This window comes from Pituophis catenifer, unplaced genomic scaffold (genome assembly GCF_029215685.1).
Source record: "Pituophis catenifer annectens isolate HBS135680 unplaced genomic scaffold, rPitCat1.0.hap2 SCAF_8, whole genome shotgun sequence".
In the NCBI taxonomy this organism is placed as follows: Eukaryota; Metazoa; Chordata; class Lepidosauria; order Squamata; family Colubridae; genus Pituophis; species Pituophis catenifer.
The window spans coordinates 62797511-62819668 of NW_027256888.1; the positions used below are offsets into that span (position 1 = coordinate 62797511).

A 22158-nucleotide genomic window follows, 5' to 3' on the forward strand; every position below is an offset into this window, starting at 1 on the left:
GTGACAACTCCTCAAGTACTAGAAGATAGCTATCATGTGACTCCTAATCATTCTCTTTGTTACGCTAGACCTACTTATTTGTTTATTGTAAGGTTTGGCCTACAAAGACTTATCATCTTTGTTGCTCTTCTCTGCACTCTCTCCGGGGTCTCAAGATCTTTGTTTATATTGTGTTAGCCAGAACCAGACACATTATTCCAAGTGTGGCCTCACTAGTTCACTAGTAAAGCGGTACTATGACTTTTTGTGATCTTGAAACAATCCCTCTGTGGATGCAGCCTAGGACTGCATTGGCTTTCACTAGGACTTCAAGATCCCTCTCACAGTTACTATATTTACTTTGATAAAAACTGAAAACACTTCATGGACATTATGCTGAAAATGGACAAAAATAAATTGGCAATGTTAAGCTTTAATGACTAAAAAGTATTGTTTATGGGAAGAAGTAAGCCAAATATGTAATTTGAGAGGCTGGAAATTGGTCAAAATCATGCTAGTAACTGCTGAAAAGAAACTCAAAAGCAGCTTCTTTTCCTTCTCTCTTTTTCTCTCTTTTTCTCTTATCCTTTTATATCTTTTTCTTCTTTCTACTTTTTTCTAAGTTTCTATCGTTTTTTTTCCAGTTCTGCGTAAAATTCTTTTCTAATAATAAACCCACACAGAGAGAGACACACATGAAATGATATTTTAAACTGAGAAAGTTTTGAGCTTAGAATATTTTGCACATCTTTGGATGTTGCACATCTTTTATTGCACATCTTTGGAGAAAGTTACTTTTGAAGATCTCAAAGCATTGATCAGCTGGCTAGTCTGCTAGCCATACATTCTGGCATGCCATGTTTTTCAAAAAAAAAACGTAAAGTTTTTCTTTCCGAGGGAGATCTTCCTTTGAAAGAAAAAATAATAATAATGCCTTTCTGCCCTCAAGAACAAGTACAGTAGTAATGTTTTCTGGAAAAGGAAGGAACCAAGAAGCATTGAAGAAGTAAGCAGCAGTGCGAACAAAACTGTCACTGGACCATACAAATAGAAGCTGTGATAGAACTAATGAAGATGTTTCTCTTTCTCTCCATGCCTCAACTTCAAGTAAGAAAAGTTCTCAAAAAGATATTTGGCTTAGATTATCTTCAAGATTTAAGAGCATGTTGACTTACATTGTTATGGTCCAGCAGGTACAAAATGCTCCTACAAGTATAATCCTATTACAAAAAAATATCACACTTCTGACAAAGTGGAATTTGTTGAAAGGCCACGCAGTGTTTCATGATTTCATCCTTTGGTATGATATTCTGAAAAATTTCCCTAGTTGATGGATTCTGCTCATTTTCATATAGAAGGCATTCTATATCAAGCTACTCTTGATGTCTTTGTATTCAACTGATTGTAAATTAACTAATGTACTGCTTGAGTGAATATTTAACTAGGCAGTTAAATTGCAAAAAAGTATATATTTTTAATATTTTTTCCTCACTGTTTATGTCTGCATTTACATCAATGTACATTTTGCAAAACTGAATAAAGTATTTCGGGTTTAGAAAACCAGATACTGTTGTTAAAATAAATTTCCCCTGTATATTCAGGTTAATGTGCAATTGGGTAAAACTGCTGTTTTAATTTGAAAATAAATAATATTTGGAGAATAATCTCATGGTCAATAGTCTACTCCAATGAACTGTGTAACAATATCCTTTGAAGATTAGACATTATAGTAGACAGCTGTGTTAGTCTATTGTAGCAAAAAACAGTCTGCTTGCACCTTTTCTGATTAATAATTTTATATTCACATTTGTAAATGTTGCTGATGTTATTATTGTGTGTCTGTTTATGTGTATTTGTCTGGCTAAACACAAACACACCTTTCTTTCTCTTGAAACAGCCAAGAACTGTGCACAAAACACTATTAATGCATCTCTGAACTAAAATTAAAAATAATACACAAATTTGGATGTCATTTAGAATGCAATGACATCACTGTAAGGATCACTTCATTTTTAAAGCAATATTTTAAATTACCTAACAAATAGGTTTGTTGATGACAAAGCAACTTTGGGTTTTTGCAGACTGCGCCTGGGAAGGAATTTGAAAATTGGTATGCCACCACTGAAAAAAAATAAAAGCCTTCGATTCAGTGGAACATGACAAACTACTGTTAAAACTAAGTTCTTACGGCATTTTTAGATCCCTGCACAAGTGGATAGCTGCGTTCCTGTCAAACAGGCAACAAGTAGCCAAAATAGGGTGCACCCTATCAAACCTGGCAGGTTTGATAGGCAGTAAACAGTGGTGTCCCCCAAGGCAGCGTTTTAGGACCCACACTCTTTCTACTTTACATAAATGACCTTTGCGATCATATTATAAGCAGCTGTGTCCTCTTCGCTGATGACGTAAAACTATTTAACACCACCAGCAATGCTGCGGTCCTACAAAGTGACCTTGACTATGTGTCAGAATGGTCGCACAATTGGCAACTCCAAATCTCAATCAACAAATGCTCTGCCTTAGACATTGGCAACAAATATCAGAATACCAAATATAAGCTGGGTGGATACAACCTCATAGGCGACCCCCACTCTGTCAAGGACCTAGTGTTATCTCGTACATATTTGACAAACTAAATAAATAAATAAATAAATAAAATAAAAAGCCCTGTTTTGAACCCTCACATGTGTGAGAGCTGAAATTGCCATGGCTAAAAGCAAAGAGTCCAAGTACAGATAGGACTCTCAACACTGGTGGAGCAGTGGACTAAAGCGCTGTTAAATAGCACTTAGCTGCCAGCTGCCTGCAATTACTGCAAGTTCGAATCTCACCAGGCTCAAGATTGACTCAGACTTCCATCCTTCCGAGGGAGGTAAAATGAGGACCCGGATTGTGGGGGCAATAAGGTGATTTTGTATAAAAAAGAACACCGCTTAGGGAGGGCCAAAAGCCCTATTAGGCAGGTATATACAAAAGTATGAAGGCTATTGCTTAACACATTGTAAGCCGCCCTGAGTCTCCGGAGAAGGGCGGCATATAAATCGAACCAATAAAAAAAATAAATAAATAAACAGAACATGGCTAGGTTCTCCCTACTTGGCTGAAAAACAAGCAGGAAGTCCATCGCCAGAGTGGTGAAGGGGATGTAAGATTTAAGCCCTGGAATTGTATAGTGGACTTGATTACTAGGCTTTGCAGTAGCTAATTTTCATTATTAGAGCTTCTTGCATCTACAGTAAAAACAACTTACTGTATATATCTGAGCCTTATCCTTGACTAGTTCATGCTAGATCCTGAATGATGGTTTACATTTTCAGCAAGATGTAGTGCTGTGACCCTAATGAAGCTCTGACTTCATGAGTCATAATAACAAATGAAGTCACAAACAGAGTCTCCCCGATGAATCTCAATACCCAGGTCAACTTTAATTGAAGTAAGATTGATAGAGGTGGTTCCCCCCCCCGACAGAATGGGAATAAGAATGTGATAATATGCACCACCAATCAAAATGAGGAAATACAATCCAACTATTATAGCAGCAAAAAGTAATTCTGTCTATTTCTGGATCTTCCTCCCAAAAGGAAAATCTGTATCAATGCAATAGTGGGACAAGACTCCCTGAAGCAAATTCCAGAATAAAGTCATAACCACCAAATAGCCTCTACGTATCCTGCCAGATGAATTTTGATGATTACATCTAATTTCCATTGATGTTGCTGGGATAGATCCAGTATCAATCTGACTCTTTTCTACTGATGTATATGTTTTTGGAAGAGATAACGAGAACTCCAGTTATCCAGTTATTTGACTACAGTATGTATTTTTTTTCCTTTTGACTAGCTATATTTATTACAGGCAATGAAAAATTCAAAGTACTACAAAAAGAGAAAAGAATGTGATAATATGTTATTATAGGTGTACATTGTTGTTTGAGTTAAAGATAACAGCAAAAATAATCAATTTATTGAAGATATGTAGATACTACTATATATTATTAGCTGAAAAATTAAAATATTTGTAAAGCTTTGAGGAAAATATCAAACTGAAATAATTTTGTTTATATCAGGCAATGCAAAAGTCATCTACAGCAGAGGTCTCCAACCTTGGCAACTTTAAGCCTGGAGGACTTCAACTCCCAGAATTCCCCAGCCAGCAAAGCAAAGCAAAGCTGGCTGGGGAATTCTGGGAGTTGAAGTCCGCCAGCTTTAAAGTTGCCAAGGTTGGAGACCCCTGATCTACAGGATAGTCTGTATTATTTTTAAAAAAGCAAACAAGCAAAGCTTTTCAAACTAAGTGTACGTATTTAATACTCCTAAATAAACAAATTGTTTTGGTTGCACATCTACTTTTAAAATCTGTTCAGGAAATTTTTCTTTCTGCAGTGCTGCCCCTAATGCAGAGGTGAAATGCTCCCGGTTCGGACCGGATCGCCTGATCTGGTAGCGATGTTGGTGGGTGGTTCGGAGAACCAGTAGCAAAAATCCCTGCGCCCCCTCATGCCCAGCTGAGCCGCACGATCATCAGAGGCTTTTTTTTAACTTTTAAAAGCATTTTTTCTACAACCTCTTCCGATGAAAAAATGCTTTTAAAAGTAAAAAAAAAAAGCCTCTGATGATCACGTGGCTCAGCTGGGATCATCAGAGGCTTTTCAAAGCATTTTTTTCTGCAACCTCTTGGCCGAAGAGGTGGTAAAAAAAATGCTTTGAAAAGTCTCTGACAATCCCAGCTGAGTTGCCTGATCGGCAGAGAGGTATTTTTTAAAAAGCTTCTCTGACGATCCCAGCTGAGTTGCCTGATCGGCAAAGGCTTTTCAAAGCATTAGAAAAAATGCTTTGAAAAGTTAAAAAAAAAAAAGTTGGCCACACCCACCCAGTCACCTTACCCTCCCCCACCAAGCCATGCCCACAGAACCAGTAGTAACAAATTTTACATTTCACCCCTGCCCTAATGTGACAATTTGAAGGCAGGGAGAGCCCTCAGAACAGCACCTCCGTGTGGCATACATAATTCATAGTGACTTTCTTTTATCTCATTTTCATAAGAGAGAGAGAGACATTCAAAGCCGGAAGAAAGGTAGTTCTCCAATGAGCTTCATGACTGAATAGGAATTTTGTCACTGCGTTTTTGTATTTACCAGCAGAGCTCATTATTTCTGGACTGTCAGACTTTCCGTAGCTTGCCAAAATTTCTTATCAGTAAGCTAACTACGTGTATCCGCATTCCTTTATTTCACTTGCTTCTTCACTTTTCTTTGTTCTCTTGCCAAGAAGTCCGACCACAGAGAGGTGGCCAGTAGGAACTTTATCAAAATGTAACAATTTAATTTTTTTAGACTAGTAAAATGTTTTATTTTCTTCTTTATATGAGTTTAATTAGAAGATGTATTCCGGTCTTATTTTTTCAAAGGTATACACAAGGAAAATGCCACGATCCAAGCAATTACCCCAGGAAGTTAACGGGGCTAATTGCCTCTGACAAATTTGAACCCAAGTCTCCTTGTTCTTTGATCAACAGTAACATCTTAATACTGTTCTGCTTCTTTTTGAGGTAGGCTTTCTACCTCTGCCAATTTCTTGCACGGCTTTGGGGACCCTGAATATTTTGTGTATTCCTGAACTATTTCACAGTATAAAAAGTGAACCCTGATGTTCATTTTATGTAAGTTCTATCTGAGGATCAGCTTTGAAATTCTAATGGAAAATTCTTGGAAGCAGATTAAGCTGAGCTGTTTGTTGGGCTCAAGGCCATATGGAAAGAAAAACTACTTCTCCATATCCCTACCCATTATGTTAGCATAGCAAAAAGAAAGCATTTGGCAATCTTTGATGAACTAAGGAAGATGACAAGGATCAGCTATTTTTCCAGGTGGTGAATTCCAACCTAACGATTCATTTTAATTTCCAGTAGAGAAGGCTCTGCAGATCTAATTTGATCTTATATCCTGGTGTTATATATTTGAGTTTATTTATATATATTGATTTGGATCAGCGGTGAAATCCACTTACCTTTGCTACTGATTCGGGAACGGGAGCGCGTGGGAGTGTGCACGCAATATACATGTGCATGCCTATTCTGCGCATGCACAGAGAGTAAACCGCGAACTGTTGGTTCGCGCGAGCCGGATAGATCCAGCCAGATTTCACCGCTGATTTGGATATACTTTGCTCTGGTTATGAAGAACATGGGTAAGTGATCTATTTGTAGGGCAGTAGAAGACTCAGGTGCCACATAACAAATCAAATATTACTTTTTATTAGCATATTGTATATCAGTATCAGAGTTTTCCATTGTTTGGTGTATCTAAAGTAGATTTCCACTTCTAAACCACTATGCTCAATAGCTATTTTCCATTAACCTATATCACAATCATTCTTGGCCCAACCCTTCTTCTTAAGGGTCTGTTTAAAGATCTGTTATGCTGTGTCTCTTGGCTTTGGAACTAAGAAATAGCCACATATATATTATGTTGTGCAATGACCTCTTCCAATTAATTTCCCATTGTAGAGAGGTTGAAATAGAGACTATTTTTCTTTTGGAATAATGAATACAAGCAAAATGGAATTGCTGGGAGGTAATGAGATGGTAGCTGATCCCAGCAGGTACCATCTCCCACACAAGCAATCTCTTATTGCACTATGTCACAATGTATTAACTTTCTCAGATGACTTTTGGATAAAAAAAAATTGGTTATCAGAATTTTCACGTGTCCTGTAATGTAAAATTAGCCGTGATAGAAAAGTAACAAAGAAAAGGAAGGGGGAATTATTATTTTCTTCTGTGGACCTTTTCCTACCTCCTCTTTTAAGAACATTGGTTCATGCTTCATACAAGAGCTCTCCTTGAAAAGGATTGGGTGAAAATGTCTAATATAATGGTACAGTATTTAAAGTAAATACCACAAAAATGCTACAACATGATTTTTAAAAACTTCCAGATTTACTGAAAACCATTTGGCAGTTGCACATAATTCCACCTTTTAGTTTAATTATTCTGGCAAAAAGCTCCAAAGTTAAAAAAAATCCAAACTACTCCAGTTAGGATGGTGACCTGATTGGACCATGTGATGGACATGTGGGTGCAAGGGAAGGGGCTTTGACTTTCCTTTGGGTGGGGAAAACCCGGGAGACTTCAGATTCGGGTTTTCCCAGATGTGCCAATATGACATCTCTAATAAAATGGAACTTTGAGGAAATGCTTGCCTCTGAGTCTTACTTGGTTATGGGTGTTACTTGGAACCCTGAGAGGAGGTTCAGCTGAAAACCTGCCCTTTACAAAGTTATTTTCAATCTCAGCTTTTAGAATCAGAATTTTCTGTCATTGCTACGCAAACACATCTAAGAAGCTTACCTTATATTCTATGTTGAACCATCTTCAAGATGTAGTTTAATATGCACTGTAATATGTCAGCTTCTATTTCTCATTTCCTCCCCCTCCCCTTCCCTCTCCTTGTTCCCTCCCCTCCCTCTCTTCCCTCCCCTCTTTCTCCTCCCCTCCCCTCCCCTCCCCTCCCCTCCCCTCCCCTCCCCTCCCTTCCCCTCTCATCCCATCCCATCCCATCCCATCCCATCCCATCCCATCCCATCCCATCCCATCCCATCCCATCCCATCCCATCCCATCCCATCCTATCCTATCCTATCCTATCCTATCCTATCCTCCTTCCTCTTTTGAGGTTAATGCTGCAATGGCAATTAATTTATTTGTATTAATTCCCATCGATATCTTTTCAAGAAAGAAACTACTGTATGTCTGCTTTACATTGCCTGATGCCAACCTTTAGAAATTCAGGAAGACAAGCAGTTGCCTTCCTTCAATGATGCTTAGAATAAATTTGGTGATGTGAAACAAGACAACCCCTCTCTGATTATACTACATAATAAGTTAGAATATGCAATTCCTTTTAATAATACTAAATTGGCAAAATCAAACATGCAGTTGATGCAAAAAAAAATCTAAATAATAGTTGATCATATAATGTGTTTCATTCTCTATAATTATGCATTTTAGTCTTTTCATTCAAAAAGCAAAAATATCAAATTATTATGAAACAGTATAATGTATGTATCATTAGAATTAATGCCTATAGATTGTGTATGTAATTTTTTCATAAATCTGATTATAATATTCACAAATCTGTCTGTTCACAGATTTCTCTCCGTGTTTTATCACAATGAAAATTCTCAACGTGTAACTAGTGTTCCCATTTATTTCATAACATATCATGAATGTAATGTCGATGTGTAGCAGCAGATACTTACTGGTAATTCTTTAAGGACCTTCCAAATTTCCTTCTGGCCATACTTTTTTGCAATGTGAGCTGGGTTTTCTCCATACTTGTTAGTAATGCTACACACTTGAATGGCTTTGGGATCTTGGAGAAGAAGTCCAGCAAGTTTCTTTAATCCAAATTTAGCTGCACAATGGAGAAGAGTGGGAAGTTCCTCTAAGTGTGAATCTGGATTGAAAAACAAAGATGTACATATATATCACAAAACATCAGTCAATTCCTTTAGAACATGGGGAAATAAATATATACATTAAAGAGTCATATAGCATGGTAGACCTACTATTCAGTTGCTAACTATTGCTGATCCCTGCTCTTATTTTTGAACTGAGTTTCCATTGAACAACCCTTCAAACACAAGATGATTTTCTGTAAAGTTGGACACAGGATCACTTTATTGGACATATAAACAACTTATATATGTCCTTTTACATGCAGCTACAATTCCTTTCAAATTAATAATGATTTTTGAACAGTTATCATTATGCTTTTGGAACACCACTTACAACTTAATACAACTGAATAATAATTGTAGTGTCTTAACCGAAATAAGGAAATAGTGCAAACACCACAAACAAGTCTAATATATATTTATGATCCATGAGTTTTAATTGCACACTAGTCTTTTTGTTGCTTAGCTGAACAAAATTCTGCAGAGATGTGCTGTGGTAATTGGAAAGATAATAGTTTCTTTCAATGGCATAGAGTAACAAATACAGCTAAAATGTGTTAAGAATATCAGCTTGCTAATCACATAGACCATTTAAAGGCTTCTGTAATAGGCACTATACATGTGAAGATGGGGCTGTTAAACAGTACCATGAAATAGGTCAAGAACTGAGACTGTTCATTTTATTTGTCACTTGAGTCCTTGTGAAAAAAGTAAACCAAAACCAAATGTTCATTACAAGGCACATATTGTTATCAGTTGGAATAACATTACTCAATAAAACACTCTGTCCTTATTCATCATCATTGGGATCATACCTTTTAAAAGACAAGGGATAAATTGCACAATGCAATAACAATAACATGGCAATAGGAAGAAATGAGAACTGTGCTATATTAAACCAAATCCTCTCTAGTATTGCATTCCTGCTCTTTCTTCAGAAGCTAACCAAGCATTCATATATGGTATAGTGGTGGGTTCTAATCAGTTTTACCACCGGTTCGCATCGCACATGTGCTTTGCGTGCGATCGCTACTTTGCGCAAGCGCATTGAGTAAATAAACAGCTGAGACATGGCAATCCACTCTGCCGCGCCTTACAGCTGACCAAAAAACAAAAGAAATAAAGGTAGGTATAGCGGTGGGTAGGACCCAACTGACATTCAAAGTGAACCAGTTCGCTCTCCTATGAAGATTTCTACTACTGGTTCTCACGAATTGGGGTGAACCGGTAGCAACCCACCACTGATATGGTACATCATGACAGCAGCACTTTCTTGCTTATGTTCTCCAGCAACTGATATTATAGCATTCTCAGAACTTGAAAAAAGTAATAATAAAGATTTGCAGAACTTTGATATATTCCTTCAATACCAGGAAAATCCAGCAGTTAACTGCTTCCCCTGTCTATCAAATGGCTGTTAGCAAGAGAATTAAGAGATCCCTATCCCAGCGAATTTAGACAAAAATATTTATTAAAGTGAAAGCATCCAGTTGTCAAGATTTCTGCTATCCATCCCTTTTTTCTTTCAATAAATCAGATTAAATAAGACTTTGTGAATATATTGCTTTTAGTTGCCAAGAGCTCCACAGTAAGCTAAACAAAAGGCTGCATGCCCGTTTGGGCAGTGAGTATCTCTAACTGGGAAATTAAAAACTCTTTTAATTTTAGGATCCAAAGCTGTTCTGCAGTGCTGACAGATCATAGAGTTTTCCTCAAAGTTGTAAATGAAACTGGTGTACTAAGTGTGGACCATGGATGTCTGTTGCTCTTTCCCATAATCTCTTTGATTCTGGATAGCCCTTCTCGTCTTGAGTCCAGAATTGCTTCTACTTCTGTTAGCCTTGTGAGATAGCCCAGACAAGAAGAACATCAAGAGATACTATCTCGATCCTTATTTCAAGATTATATTAACATTATCTTCCAAAATTGAAAGATCATGTCTCTCTCCTTGCTTTTACAGTCTAAGAAACTAGGGATCTTCCCAAGAAACTCTGAGAAGTTTGTTACACTTTCATTCCAACTTTCTCTTATCTGATCATTGCCCAGACTGTGGCTCTTCTTCCTGTTTCTCAAGATCAATCCCACATAACATTATAATTTCATACTTGTTACATTCCTATACTAGAAGGGCAGTTCTTTCCATGAAGTGTCTCCAATGTTGGAATGCTGATTTTTATCACAAGAAAGTCCTTTCTGAAGATGTTATAGTTCTGTTCTGCTAGTAAAAGCAACTTGAAATAAAATGCACATTGCAGAAGATATGCCCCCTTCTTTTCTTTCTTGGAGAAGAACCGCTCCAATTGCCACATCAAAGCATTAGTCAGTACCATGAATTTGTGCATGGAGTCTTCATGCAGCTGCTGTGAAGTGGAAAGTTTTTCAGTTCCTGGAATGCTATCTGTTCTTGAGTAAACCATACACACTTGCAACTTTTCTTTTATGAATTGAGACTGTGGCCTGGTGCATTCTGCAAAATGAGGAATGAATTTTCTATAGAAATTGGCAAATCCCAGAAAATGCTGCAGACCCTTCACATTTTAGAGTGTTTGTCATGAAAGAATATATTATACATTTGCCAGGTTCCTCTGTATGTCTTCATTAGAAATTCTGAGATCAGATGGAGTAGATTGAATGCTAATTTTTATAATTTAGCCAAAAAGTTTGTGTTTACAGAGTCTCATTGTTTCTGACATTCGCTGCATGCAAGGAAATATTTTCTGAAAAATCAGTATGTCATACAAATGCATCACTCCATAATTTTTTTTTAAAATTTGATTTATATGCCGCCCTTCTCCGGAGACTCAGGGCGGCTTACAATGCGTTAAGCAACAGCCTTCATACTTTTGTATATTTTACAAAGTCAGCTTATTGCCCCCATAAACTGGGTCCTCAATTTACCTACCTTAGAAAGAATGGAAGGCTGAGTCAACCTTGAGCCTGGTGAGATTCGAATTTACTAATTGCAGACAGCTGGAGTTAAATTACAATGCATCAGTCTGCTGAGCTATCCAGGCTCTAGAATATAATTGTTTAAAATGCTAAAAAAAAAGTTTGTGAATTTAGGGGAGGCTACCCTGAAATTAATCAAAGCAAAAGGCATCATTGTGTACAGATAGTCCTCATAAATTGGGAATGGAAAAATCTATCACTAAGTGATGCAGTTGTTAAGCAAAAGATCAAGTGGCCATGCCTGACTTATGATGTCATTTCCATTGTTGTAGTTAAGTGAGACATCAAATGACAGTGACTTGAAATTTTATTCCCAGCTTCTCCATTGACTTTGCTTGTCCAAAGTTGAGTGTGACATATGCCAATGGTGATTATAGGACTGGGATGCTGCAGTGATCATATATCCGAGAAGCAATAAGTAATTTACTTTTTAGCACTGTTGCAACTTCTATACAACTTCTATAAGAATGGTCTACCTGAATTCAAATTTGTGTATCTGATGTCAAAGCAATCCTGTCCCACTTTCATTCTGATCAAATTGTAAGAACTTCTCAAGGCCAACTTTGTAAAATTGCAAGGCTTTTGTAGGTGGTCCAGATAACCATTACTGGTTATAGAAATACCTTCTTACCTCTGGTTAAGAAGTCTATAGTTGCGAAAAGTAAGAACAGAGTCATCATCTCCTTTAGGAACGAAAAATGTAAGTGCATACACTGGAGATTTGGAAGGATAAGTAAATCCTTTCTTTAAACCGTTTCCCAGAAATCCTTTCCAGATCATTAAGTCTCATGTAAGCATTGAGTGCTGTCTCTTCACAGACATTTGGGGTTTGGGCACACTGTTGTGGTCCGCCAGCAGCCTGAGGAGCTGGTAGCAGAGTCGGATAGCGATGATGCTGAGGAAGAACATGGTCCAGTCCTGGAGGCTGCAGAAGGCCCGGATGAGGGCTCTGCGTTGGAGGCAGAGATGGGGCCAGGGCCATCGGGGAGTGAGGTGCGGACTCTGGAGCCTCCAGAGGCTGACAGTAGAGGAACAGGAGGAGCCTGTTCCTTGTGCATGTATGAGAAGAGCTGCCAGAAGGCAAGAGCAGCTATAGCAAAGAGGAAGACTCGGGAGTAAGGCCAAGAGATGATTGGCCCCTCCCATAAGGCTTAAAAGATCAGCAATGGCTCTTGGGCTCTTTGTCAGAAAACAATGTTGATAGACTTGTTCTTGCCTTGCTGCACTTATCTCTGGTCGGCATCTTCTGCTTTTGAACTTTTGCCAAGAAAAGCCTTTGGCAGTTTGCCTAATTATACCAAGGTTGGTGATTAGACTGAAGAATTTGTGTTATGAAGAGTTTGTTTTGATTTAGTTTGGACTATGCTGAGAATGAGTTAATTCTCAGCTGTTCTAATAAAGTCTGTTTGTTTTAGAACTGTTTGCGTCGACTATTACCTACTTGGGCCTGGGTCATTGCCTCCTGTTTTTCCAATCACATGCACAAATTTCAAGCATTTCTCTAGCAAGGCAGGAGAGTGACAATATTGAACCAGTCTGAGGTAGGGCACACAGTACAAAACTTCTAACCAGTGCTGTTAATAGCTTGGTGTTGGAAAAGAAATGTTCCTTGCTCCCAGTACACATTTGGCTTATGCGACTGCTGTCAATTGCAGAGAGCAGAGAGAAGCCTTAAGGGACAGAAGGGAGAGTTGCCTAATCTAGAGCAGGAATGTAACATGATTAAAATGTCTCAAATAAGTCCCTTCCCAATTCTCAGAGTGCATTCAGACTTGCAAGATTCTGTTACCATAAAAGTAAGTACTGATCTAAATGTCTGTGGAGAATCTTGGCCATCCATGCTGGCCACATGACCATGGAAACGTCTTTGGACAGCGCTGGCTCTTCGGCTTTGAAATGGAGATGAGCACCGCCCCCTAGAGTCAGGAACGACTAGCACATATGTGCGAGGGAAAGCTTTACCTTTACCTTTATAAAGGCAGAGAGTTGTACTTCCTGGTCGGAGTCTAAACATAGGGTCACAAGTGCTTGCCTGCTGTCAGTAGTCTAAGCTCTCTTTACATGCCTGAAGCACTCCTTGTGGAGGAGGGAACTGTTGTGTGAGGGGTACAGAAGCTTCCAGAAGCTATTGTCTTGAAGCAATTTGGACACTTGCTTCAATATTATATTTCATTGGGTCTGTGTATTATAGTTTATTATTGTGGATTATAATTTTCTTGGTGGCAGCACCGGATTTCCTCAGATTTTTAAACTTTACTTACAAAGCCAGATATATCCATTATTTTCTCTGTCAACTCAACAAGTATATTTTTCTTACTAAATTAGAGTCCCTAGGGAGTTGGGCGGCATGGAAATGCGACAAAATAAATAAATAAATAAATAAATAAATAAATAAATAAATAAATAAATAAATAAATAAATGGAAATGAACATTTTTCTGATAGGATCATTTCCTGAACAGATAGCGTTTTATTCCCTATCATCATCACCTTGCTCAGAGCCCACTGTAATTGCTGTTAATTACAACTTTTGACCTGTAAATCTACATTTTCAGTATCAATAGGGTAAATCTGAATGCACGAACAGCAATTATCTCAGGAAAAGCACAGTTCAACCACAGCATGAGGTGCATCACACATTGTAGTCTTTTTTTAATCTAGATGAATTGGATAACAAGCCAGCAAGGAACATCTGTAAATAAAGTTTCAGAAAATATTGTTACTGCTTTATCTTTATTTATTCCTCCAAGATTATTGGCCCTACAGAAGAATTTATAGTCTGCATTTATATTGAACTGCAGCACTGCTAAAACAGATTTTGGGCCAAGGAGGCTGGGTTAAAGGGAACACTAAGGTTGCTGCTGATTTCCATTGTTTATGTCTGAGGTGATTACTTGACATCATTTAATGGTAAGAGTAGCCTGAATTTATGGTAATAACTTCTCAGATTGTTGATATGGATTGTTAAATTTTGTGTTTGATACACACTGCTCCTCAATGTGATTTATTTAGGAATATTAATATTATTTTTACAGGTGGGATATATCTACAGAAGTGGCCAAAATTGTGGAAACCTTTTAGGAAAAGTGTATTTTCTAAAACTAGCTAATAACACCACTTTTTTTTTGAGTAGTACCATAAAATTACATATTAATGGAAAGATAATTCAATCAAGAATGTAATGCAATAACTTTTATGAAGGATTTGCTATTAGAATAGCAGTTACAGTATAAAGAAAAAGGTGAAACACGTAGAAAAAACAAGATATACAAAAATTATCACATCAGTTAATACTTAGTTGGGTAACCTTTAGCATGAATTACAGTCTTACAACGTCTTCCCATGGAGTGAACCTGGTCTTTTAGTTCTGCAGCTGTTATAATGTGAAACCAAGATTGAATGATTGCTTCTATTAACTGGGTTTTATTTCTGGGTTGCTTCTGACTAACAAGTTTCTTTAGTCGGCTCCATAGATTTTCAATTGGGTTAAGGTCTGGGCTATTCCCAAGCCATTCCAGTAGTGGAATATGATTATCTTGAAACTACCCCCAAAAGTGGTGTTATTAGCCAGCAAACCTCAAAAATACACTTTTCCCAAAAGGTTTCCACAATTTTGGCCACTACTGTATGCATGTATGTATGCATGTATGTATGTATGTATGTATGTGCATGTGTCATCTACATATACATGCATGGATTAACTACAGCACTTGAATGAAAACACTGATGAGGGCGAAGACCATGGAGAATCAACACATGGAGAGAATACTCACCCCTATGAAAACAGTGGTCCCAGATTATGAATATAAATGGAATGAAATGTAGAACAGTTGTTAGGATATGTTCAAATTATGTTTTAAACTTCTAAAAGTGACTGTGGTCACTTTAAATTTAGAAGTTTAAAACATTGAAGCATCCAGTTTCAGATGTAATTTTAGCAAGCAGTCTGGAAACCAAAGCATGTGATTCCATCTCCTCCTCCTATTTTTTTTAATAATAGAAAGCATTTTAGTTAGAATATTCTGGACATGTGATGCGAAACCCAGAAAAATATGCCATACTTCACTTAATCTTCCCGGGAAAGACTGATGGCAAATGAGGTCCAGGCAGAAGAAGAACATCATGGCTTCAAAATCTAAGGGACTGGTTTGGACAAAACTCAACAGCACTTTTTGGTGCGGCTGTTGATAAAAATAGGATTGCCAACATGATTGCCAACGTCTGATGATGGATATGGCACAAGAAGAAAGCATTTTGGAGAAAAAGTTTATGGCAGAGTAAGATAATCCGGCATAATCTGATTATCCGGCATAATTCGAACTGGTCCGAACCAACAGCAGCCCACCTCTGAAGCTATTGGTGGAGCTTTTGGAAAACATTAGCAAAAAGAGCCTGTCAAAGTTATTAGAATCCAGCAAGCCCAGAAACTTTTTCCTTTCTTATTCCCCCCTTCTCTAGGCTGCCAGGGACTTCAGTACTAAAAATACCAATAGATATTGTGTGAGTCAGAGAAGGAGGTAGTGAAACAAATAAGAGACTTTCTGTGTAGTGCTGTACATTATGTATAGTTTATTTAGCCAAACGCCCAAAGCTACTTTGCCAACAGGTCAAAGCATGTTAGAAACGCACACAAGGGAAGAGAAGAGAAGAGAAGAGAAGAGAAGAGAAGAGAAGAGAAGAGAAGAGAAGAGAAGAGAAGAGAAGAGAAGAGAAGAGAAGCTGGAAGGGACCTTGGAAGTCTTCTAGTCCAGCCCCATGCTCAGGCAGGAGAACCTATACCATTTCAGACAAGTGATTATCCAGTCTCTTCTTAAAAATCTCCAGAGATGGAGTACCCACAATTTCTGGAGGCAAGCTGTTCCACTGGTTAATTGTCCTCACTGTTAGGAAGTTTCTCCTTAATTCCAGGTTGCTTGTCTCTTTAATTAGTTTCCAACCATTATTTCTTGTTCTGCTCTCTGGTGCTTTGGAGAATAATTTGTCCCTCATCTTTTTGGCAGCCCCTCAAATACTGGAATACTGCTATCATGCCACCCTTCATTCTTCTTTTCTTTAGACTAGCCAGACCCAAAACCTGCAGCCATTCCTCATATGGTTTAATCTCCAGGCCTTTGATCATCTTAGATGCTCTTCTCTGAACTTTTTCCAAAGTCTCAACATCTTTTTTGTAGAACGGTGGCCAAAGCTGGTTGCAGTATTCCAGGTGTGGTCTTACTAAGGTTTTGTAAAGTGGCACTAATACTTCATATACTGATCTTGATTCTATGCCTCTGTTTATACAACCCAGGATTGTTTTAGCTTTTTTGGTTGCTGTTGCACATTGCTGGCTCATGTTCAAATGATCGTCCACAACAATAAAGCCTAATTTGGATTAATTTGGAGAAGCACAGGGTGAATATCTTTGCAACATTACTGTCCTCTTTTTTCAGACTTTGAAAGAAGAGAAAAGGAATGGCAATTGGAGCTGGTATGCTACCTGATACCAACAAGGAAAACCTGTATTCTGCTATCCCAAAGGTGTTTTTTCAAGAGGCAACTGGATTTTCTGTTTTTTCTTTGAAGACATTTCACTTTGCGTCCAAGAAACTTCTTCAGCTCTGACTGGATGGTGGGGAATGGAAGGATTTATACTCTTTGCAGACAACTGGTCATTACATTCTTTTAGCAAGCTGTTAAGGCCACCTGAAGGTTTATCTGTGTCATCAGGGTCAGCTGACAAATGCAGAGGGATGTGGAGCCTTCTTGGAACTATTGAAAGGACTCTGTTGTAGACTGGAGATAGATGATGTTGTATCCCTCCCTCTCTGTTGAGAGAGGGCTGCTCAATTTTGACATAGATGGCCTCTTTGATCCCTCTTTGAAACCAGTGGTCCTCTCTGTCCAAAATGTGGACTTTGCTATCTTCAAAATAGTGGCCTTGTCTTTTAAATGCAAATGGATTGCTGAATCTAGTCCTGATGGTTTTGTTCTCCTATGTTGGGACATCATATTGGGACAACCATGACCTGGATGACTGAGAATTTTCATAGACATCTGTATTCTGCTTTGGGCAAAAAAATGCCAGCTGACATGATGTCATATTTGTCCATTACCTTCAAATGCAATTCAATGGAAAGAATCAAAAGTGATTCATGATGGCCCGCACGTACATCCACTTTCACCCAGATGCTAATGGGATCTAAGCTATTGTTGAGTAATTAGCAACCGGATCTTAGAATCATGGAGAACAGCTCAATGTAAATGCCAGCTCAGAGTGCAACTGTTGTAAAAATGTATTCAATATTATTATCAGCATTAGAGCAGTTCCCCTCTGAAAAAAAAAGGCTAGAATATCTGCAGTATTTTAATTTGAAGTGAACAGAAAATAGGAAACCTGATAACCCTACATCAAATAATGTACGGAATAAAAAATATGGACAAAAATGTTTTCCCTCTACCATAATGTAGTGTGGTTCTATAAAACTAAATATAGACAGATCCAAGAGCAATCAAAGTTAGCATTTCTTTAGATGACACAGTGTAGGTAGGTATGGGATTTCATGGCCATCAGATGTGATAGAACACAGAACCACAGGGCTGAAAGGACTCTTATCCTCTAGCCCAGCCCTTTTCCAGCCCTTATATCTGTGATGGCTAACCTATGGCACATGTGCTAAAGGCACCCAGAGCCCTCTCTGTGGGCATGTGTGACGTCGCCAGCTGCTCTTCTGGTTTCTGGTGCACACGGTCAGCTGGTCTTTGCGGGTGCTGGAGCGCAGAAAAACGGCCCAAAAAACAGGCCAAAATGACAGGAAAAAACCAGGCTTTTTTGGGGCCGTTTTCAGGCTTTTGTTCGGGCTGTTTTCAGGCTGTTTTTCAGGCCATTTTCTGAAAAATGGCCTGAAAAACAGTCCAAAATGGCAAAAAAACCCGACCCCCCCAGGCCATTTTTGGGCTATTTTTTGGGCCATTTTCAGGCCATTTTTCAGGCCGTTTTCTGAAAAATGGTCTGAAAAACAGTCTGAAAACGGACCGAAAAACAGCCAAAAAACAGGCATGTGCGTGCCAGCCAGTTGGTCTTCGGGTTTCTGGCATGGGCACATTCATGCACATGCATGCACGTTCCAGTTTGGGCATTCGGTGCCGAAAAGGTTTGCCATCACTGCCTTATACCATTGCAGTTAAATGGTTGTCGAGTCTATTTTTGAAAATCTCGAGTGACGGATTGGTGAAGTCACTGATTTAAATGATTTTAAAAAAGGGGACTGGACAAATTCATGGAAGATTACCTATTCATAGTTGCTAGTCTTGAAGGCAGTTTACCACTTTTTAAATGATTTTCTATCATTCCTTAAATACAACATTGAAGATATTAGTGGCTATAGTGGAAGAAAAGTGGATAGGCCATTAACTATTTTTAATCCTACTCTCATTGGTACATTAAGATTTTCTTTTTTCTGAATTTTCTGAATTTCTCCAGGGGCCACTGTTGTGGTAAGAAAAGGTAAATTTGAATGCTAACTATAATTTCACTACCTTACTTGAAAACAACAAAGTTTCATTTATTTTACCAGTGAAATCTTCAAAAAAATTATGAGGGGCTTCTGTTTAATGTTAAAAGCAGTCAGTCAGCCAACCAGCCAGCGAAACATATTTCTAATATACATAATTAAACATAATTCTGCACTTCATTTCTCCTTTTATATTTTTTCCCCAATCTCTTGTGCCTGGGCAGCCTCAAGCTATTTATTTACTCCAGTTACATCTTTCCAACTCTTTCTAGGATTATGAATGTTTACAGTCATAAACCAACAATTAAGACATCCTTAGATAAAATAATCAATGAACAATTTAAAACATTCAGAGTAATAATGTAATAATAATCTATAAATTAATATTATAATCCAGCCAAATAATATTGATGAAAAAATTATTAGCCAATAATAAAAACAACAACAATAAATTATGAACACGGTCTTCTCCATATTTTTTGATGTGGGGGGGGGGAGAGTGTTGACACTTTTGTGAAACTTGAGGTTCTCACAAAGTGTGCCCTGTATTAACATATATGAAAAATGACCCTGATACGAACCTTCTCAGTAAACAAATCAGACAAAGGATAATATACGTACGTACCAGTTTCCTGGTCATGATCCGTGACTTCATTTGGAAAGCTGCTAAAACCATGAGAAATGATTGAACTTTTCAGCAAGAGTGTGAGAACGTTATCCATTTTCTCTGCTGATGAAAACTTGAAAGCCTATGGGGTTGAGATAGAGGCAAAGAAAACAAAGAATAACCTGAGGGCATACAGATTTGTACCATCATCCAAAAGCAAAAGAGCAAAAAGAGCAAACTCATGTGGGAATATTTTGCACCACTGAAGTTGGAAACAGCTATTAGTTTTTAAAAGAGTTGCTGGTGATCTGGTAAGAGAGATAATTTCTCAGATGGGTTTAAGGGCGAAGAAAATCACTGAAGATCAGTGGAAGTTTATCATGGCAGCTATTTCCTGGAGAAACACAAGTCCTAAAAAGTAATTAAAGTAATTAAAGGACAGCCTTACTATGCCAGAGACTGCAGCTGTGGTGTCCTGGGTGGACTTCTTATAATAGAACTTACAATGCTCACGGAAGTGGGCTATTTCTGTAGATCCTCCAGTAGTGAAGTAATGTGTTTCCAATTAATTACAAAGTAGGATACCATTTCTATTTTTCCCATTGGGAAGCTGGCTTATGTTCAGGGAGGAGGTTGAGAAAGTAAAGGTAGTAGCCATAACTGAATGAAATCAAAGACATCTTTGCAGATGATACAATACCTTGTGTGTCCAATCACACTTGGCCAATAAAGAATTCTATTCTATTCTATTCTGTTCTGTTCTGTTCTGTTCTGTTCCATCCCGTCCCGTCCCGTCCCGTCCTGTCCCATCCCGCTCCATTCCACGCCATTCCATTCCATTCCATTCCATTCCATTCCATTCCATTCCATTCCATTCTTTGTTGTATGTAGCAGGATTTGGCTTCAATGGCAAAGTTGTGATTGACATCTTGTTTGTTTGATTTTTTTTTTTTTGAGGAAGGAAACATTTGAGAAGCTGCAAGCCAACATTTCAGGCTTCTATTTGCTAGCCCTGCATTGCCTTAAGGTGTTCTTTGTTTTAGTAACTGCAAGGGTGCTCTCTTGCCTTTACATCTTATTAGCTCTCCATCCATCAAGAACAAGGTAATCTTATCACCAGGAAGACAAGCACCATGTCTGTTGTTCAAGACACATGTTGAGCTTTCACAATGCAAATTGCCTTCTGGTAACGGCGTATTAGAAAACAGGACAAGCCTGCGTTTTGTCTTCTGGCCAGTGCCACGGTAATGTTTTCCTTGGGCTTGAGGCATGATTAGAGTTTTGATTCCAGCAAATTGAATGGCCCCATCTACTTCTTTGTATTCCTGACTAGAGGAAGCAGAAGTAAAGCAAACTGGTTGTTATGTAGCTTAATTTCTTTTCTTTAGAGTAGTGTTTCTCTACCTCCATGAGTTTAAAATGCATTTGACTTCATCATCCAGAATTCCCTAGCGGCTGGGGAATTCTGGGAGTTGAAGTCCAAACATCACGAAATCATGGAAGTTGAGGAACACCACTCAAGGGGATCTAGATAGTCCCCAGACACCATAGCATAGGTGCTTCTCTCTCATTGAGAGACTGTGCCACCAAATTGGCTGTATTTAGAATGGCTTGGAGATGATAGGTCAGTTGAAGTTCAGGAGCTTTGAATCTAATCCAGTAGGACACCCCATTCTCTTATGCATGTTCTTGTGATTCTCTTTCTCTTTCCTCATTGATTGTTGCTATTAGTGCCTTTTAGTTGTGACAGTCTATCATTTCTGGTTTGCGAGATTTTGTGCCTTTCAGCTTATTTACACACTTTTCCTTTCCATACTTTCTCTGAAGCACATTCATATGGGACTTAGTCATAGAATAAAGGGTTTTTTAAAAAACACACACACACACACACACATTCACCTGAGCAATATGAATAATTTCAAAAACAGACATGAATAATCAGTAAGGCATGTTGAAACCCTGGCATGGCAAAATATAAGAGATTGAAGTATAAGGATAGGAGATCTTCATTCTGAATCTTCTGAATCATGAACTCCCTGGAAAATTTTAGGCATGCATTCTCTTGCAGCCTCAGTTATTCACCCAGGACTTTTGGGAAATGTGGGAAAGTTTTCAAATGCACTGTTAGAATAAAATGGGATCGGCTGTGTATGAACGTAATTTTCCAGTGTTTGCTCCCAATACTCCAAGCATTCCTCCTCTCAAAGATATACATGTTTTGTGAAGCTGCATAAAAATATCTATATATACAGTAAACAGATGAATAAGTGAATCAGTATCAGTTGTCAGTGGAGGCCCCATTTTGTAGTCCTGTTATAAGATGCAATTCCAGATGATCAGACTTTCTGTCTCCCAATTTTCTGAATCTAATAGAAAACATACTTCTCTATAAAGAGAGAGCCAGAGCAATTCTTATTAGGGATTCCAACAGAAAACTATACAAAAGAAATTCAATATTTAATATTACATATATTAACTGCAGCCTGCATAATATATGCGCAAAACTGGAAGAAGGAATATCCACCAACAGAAGAGGATTTAATCAAAAAAATCCTTGAATGCGCAGAGATGGACAAGCTTACAAAGGAACTTAAGGAAAGAGAGGACTCAGATTACTATAAAGTATGGTTTAGATGGTATGATTGGTGCAAGAAAAGAAAAAACGAAAAAAGGAATAAAG

General features: G+C 38.1%; 1 protein-coding gene across 1 annotated transcript in view; it reads right to left on the reverse strand.

Moving 5' to 3' along the window:
• Positions 1–22158, reverse strand: part of BANK1 (B cell scaffold protein with ankyrin repeats 1) — a 150854-nt gene that overhangs the window by 84112 nt on the left and 44584 nt on the right. The window contains exons 6-7 of the mRNA XM_070949161.1: positions 19497–19620; positions 8236–8432 (exon numbers count right to left, since the gene is read on the reverse strand). Of these exons, the coding sequence (XP_070805262.1) occupies positions 8236–8432; positions 19497–19620 (321 nt within the window). The remainder of the gene's footprint in view (positions 1–8235; positions 8433–19496; positions 19621–22158) is intronic.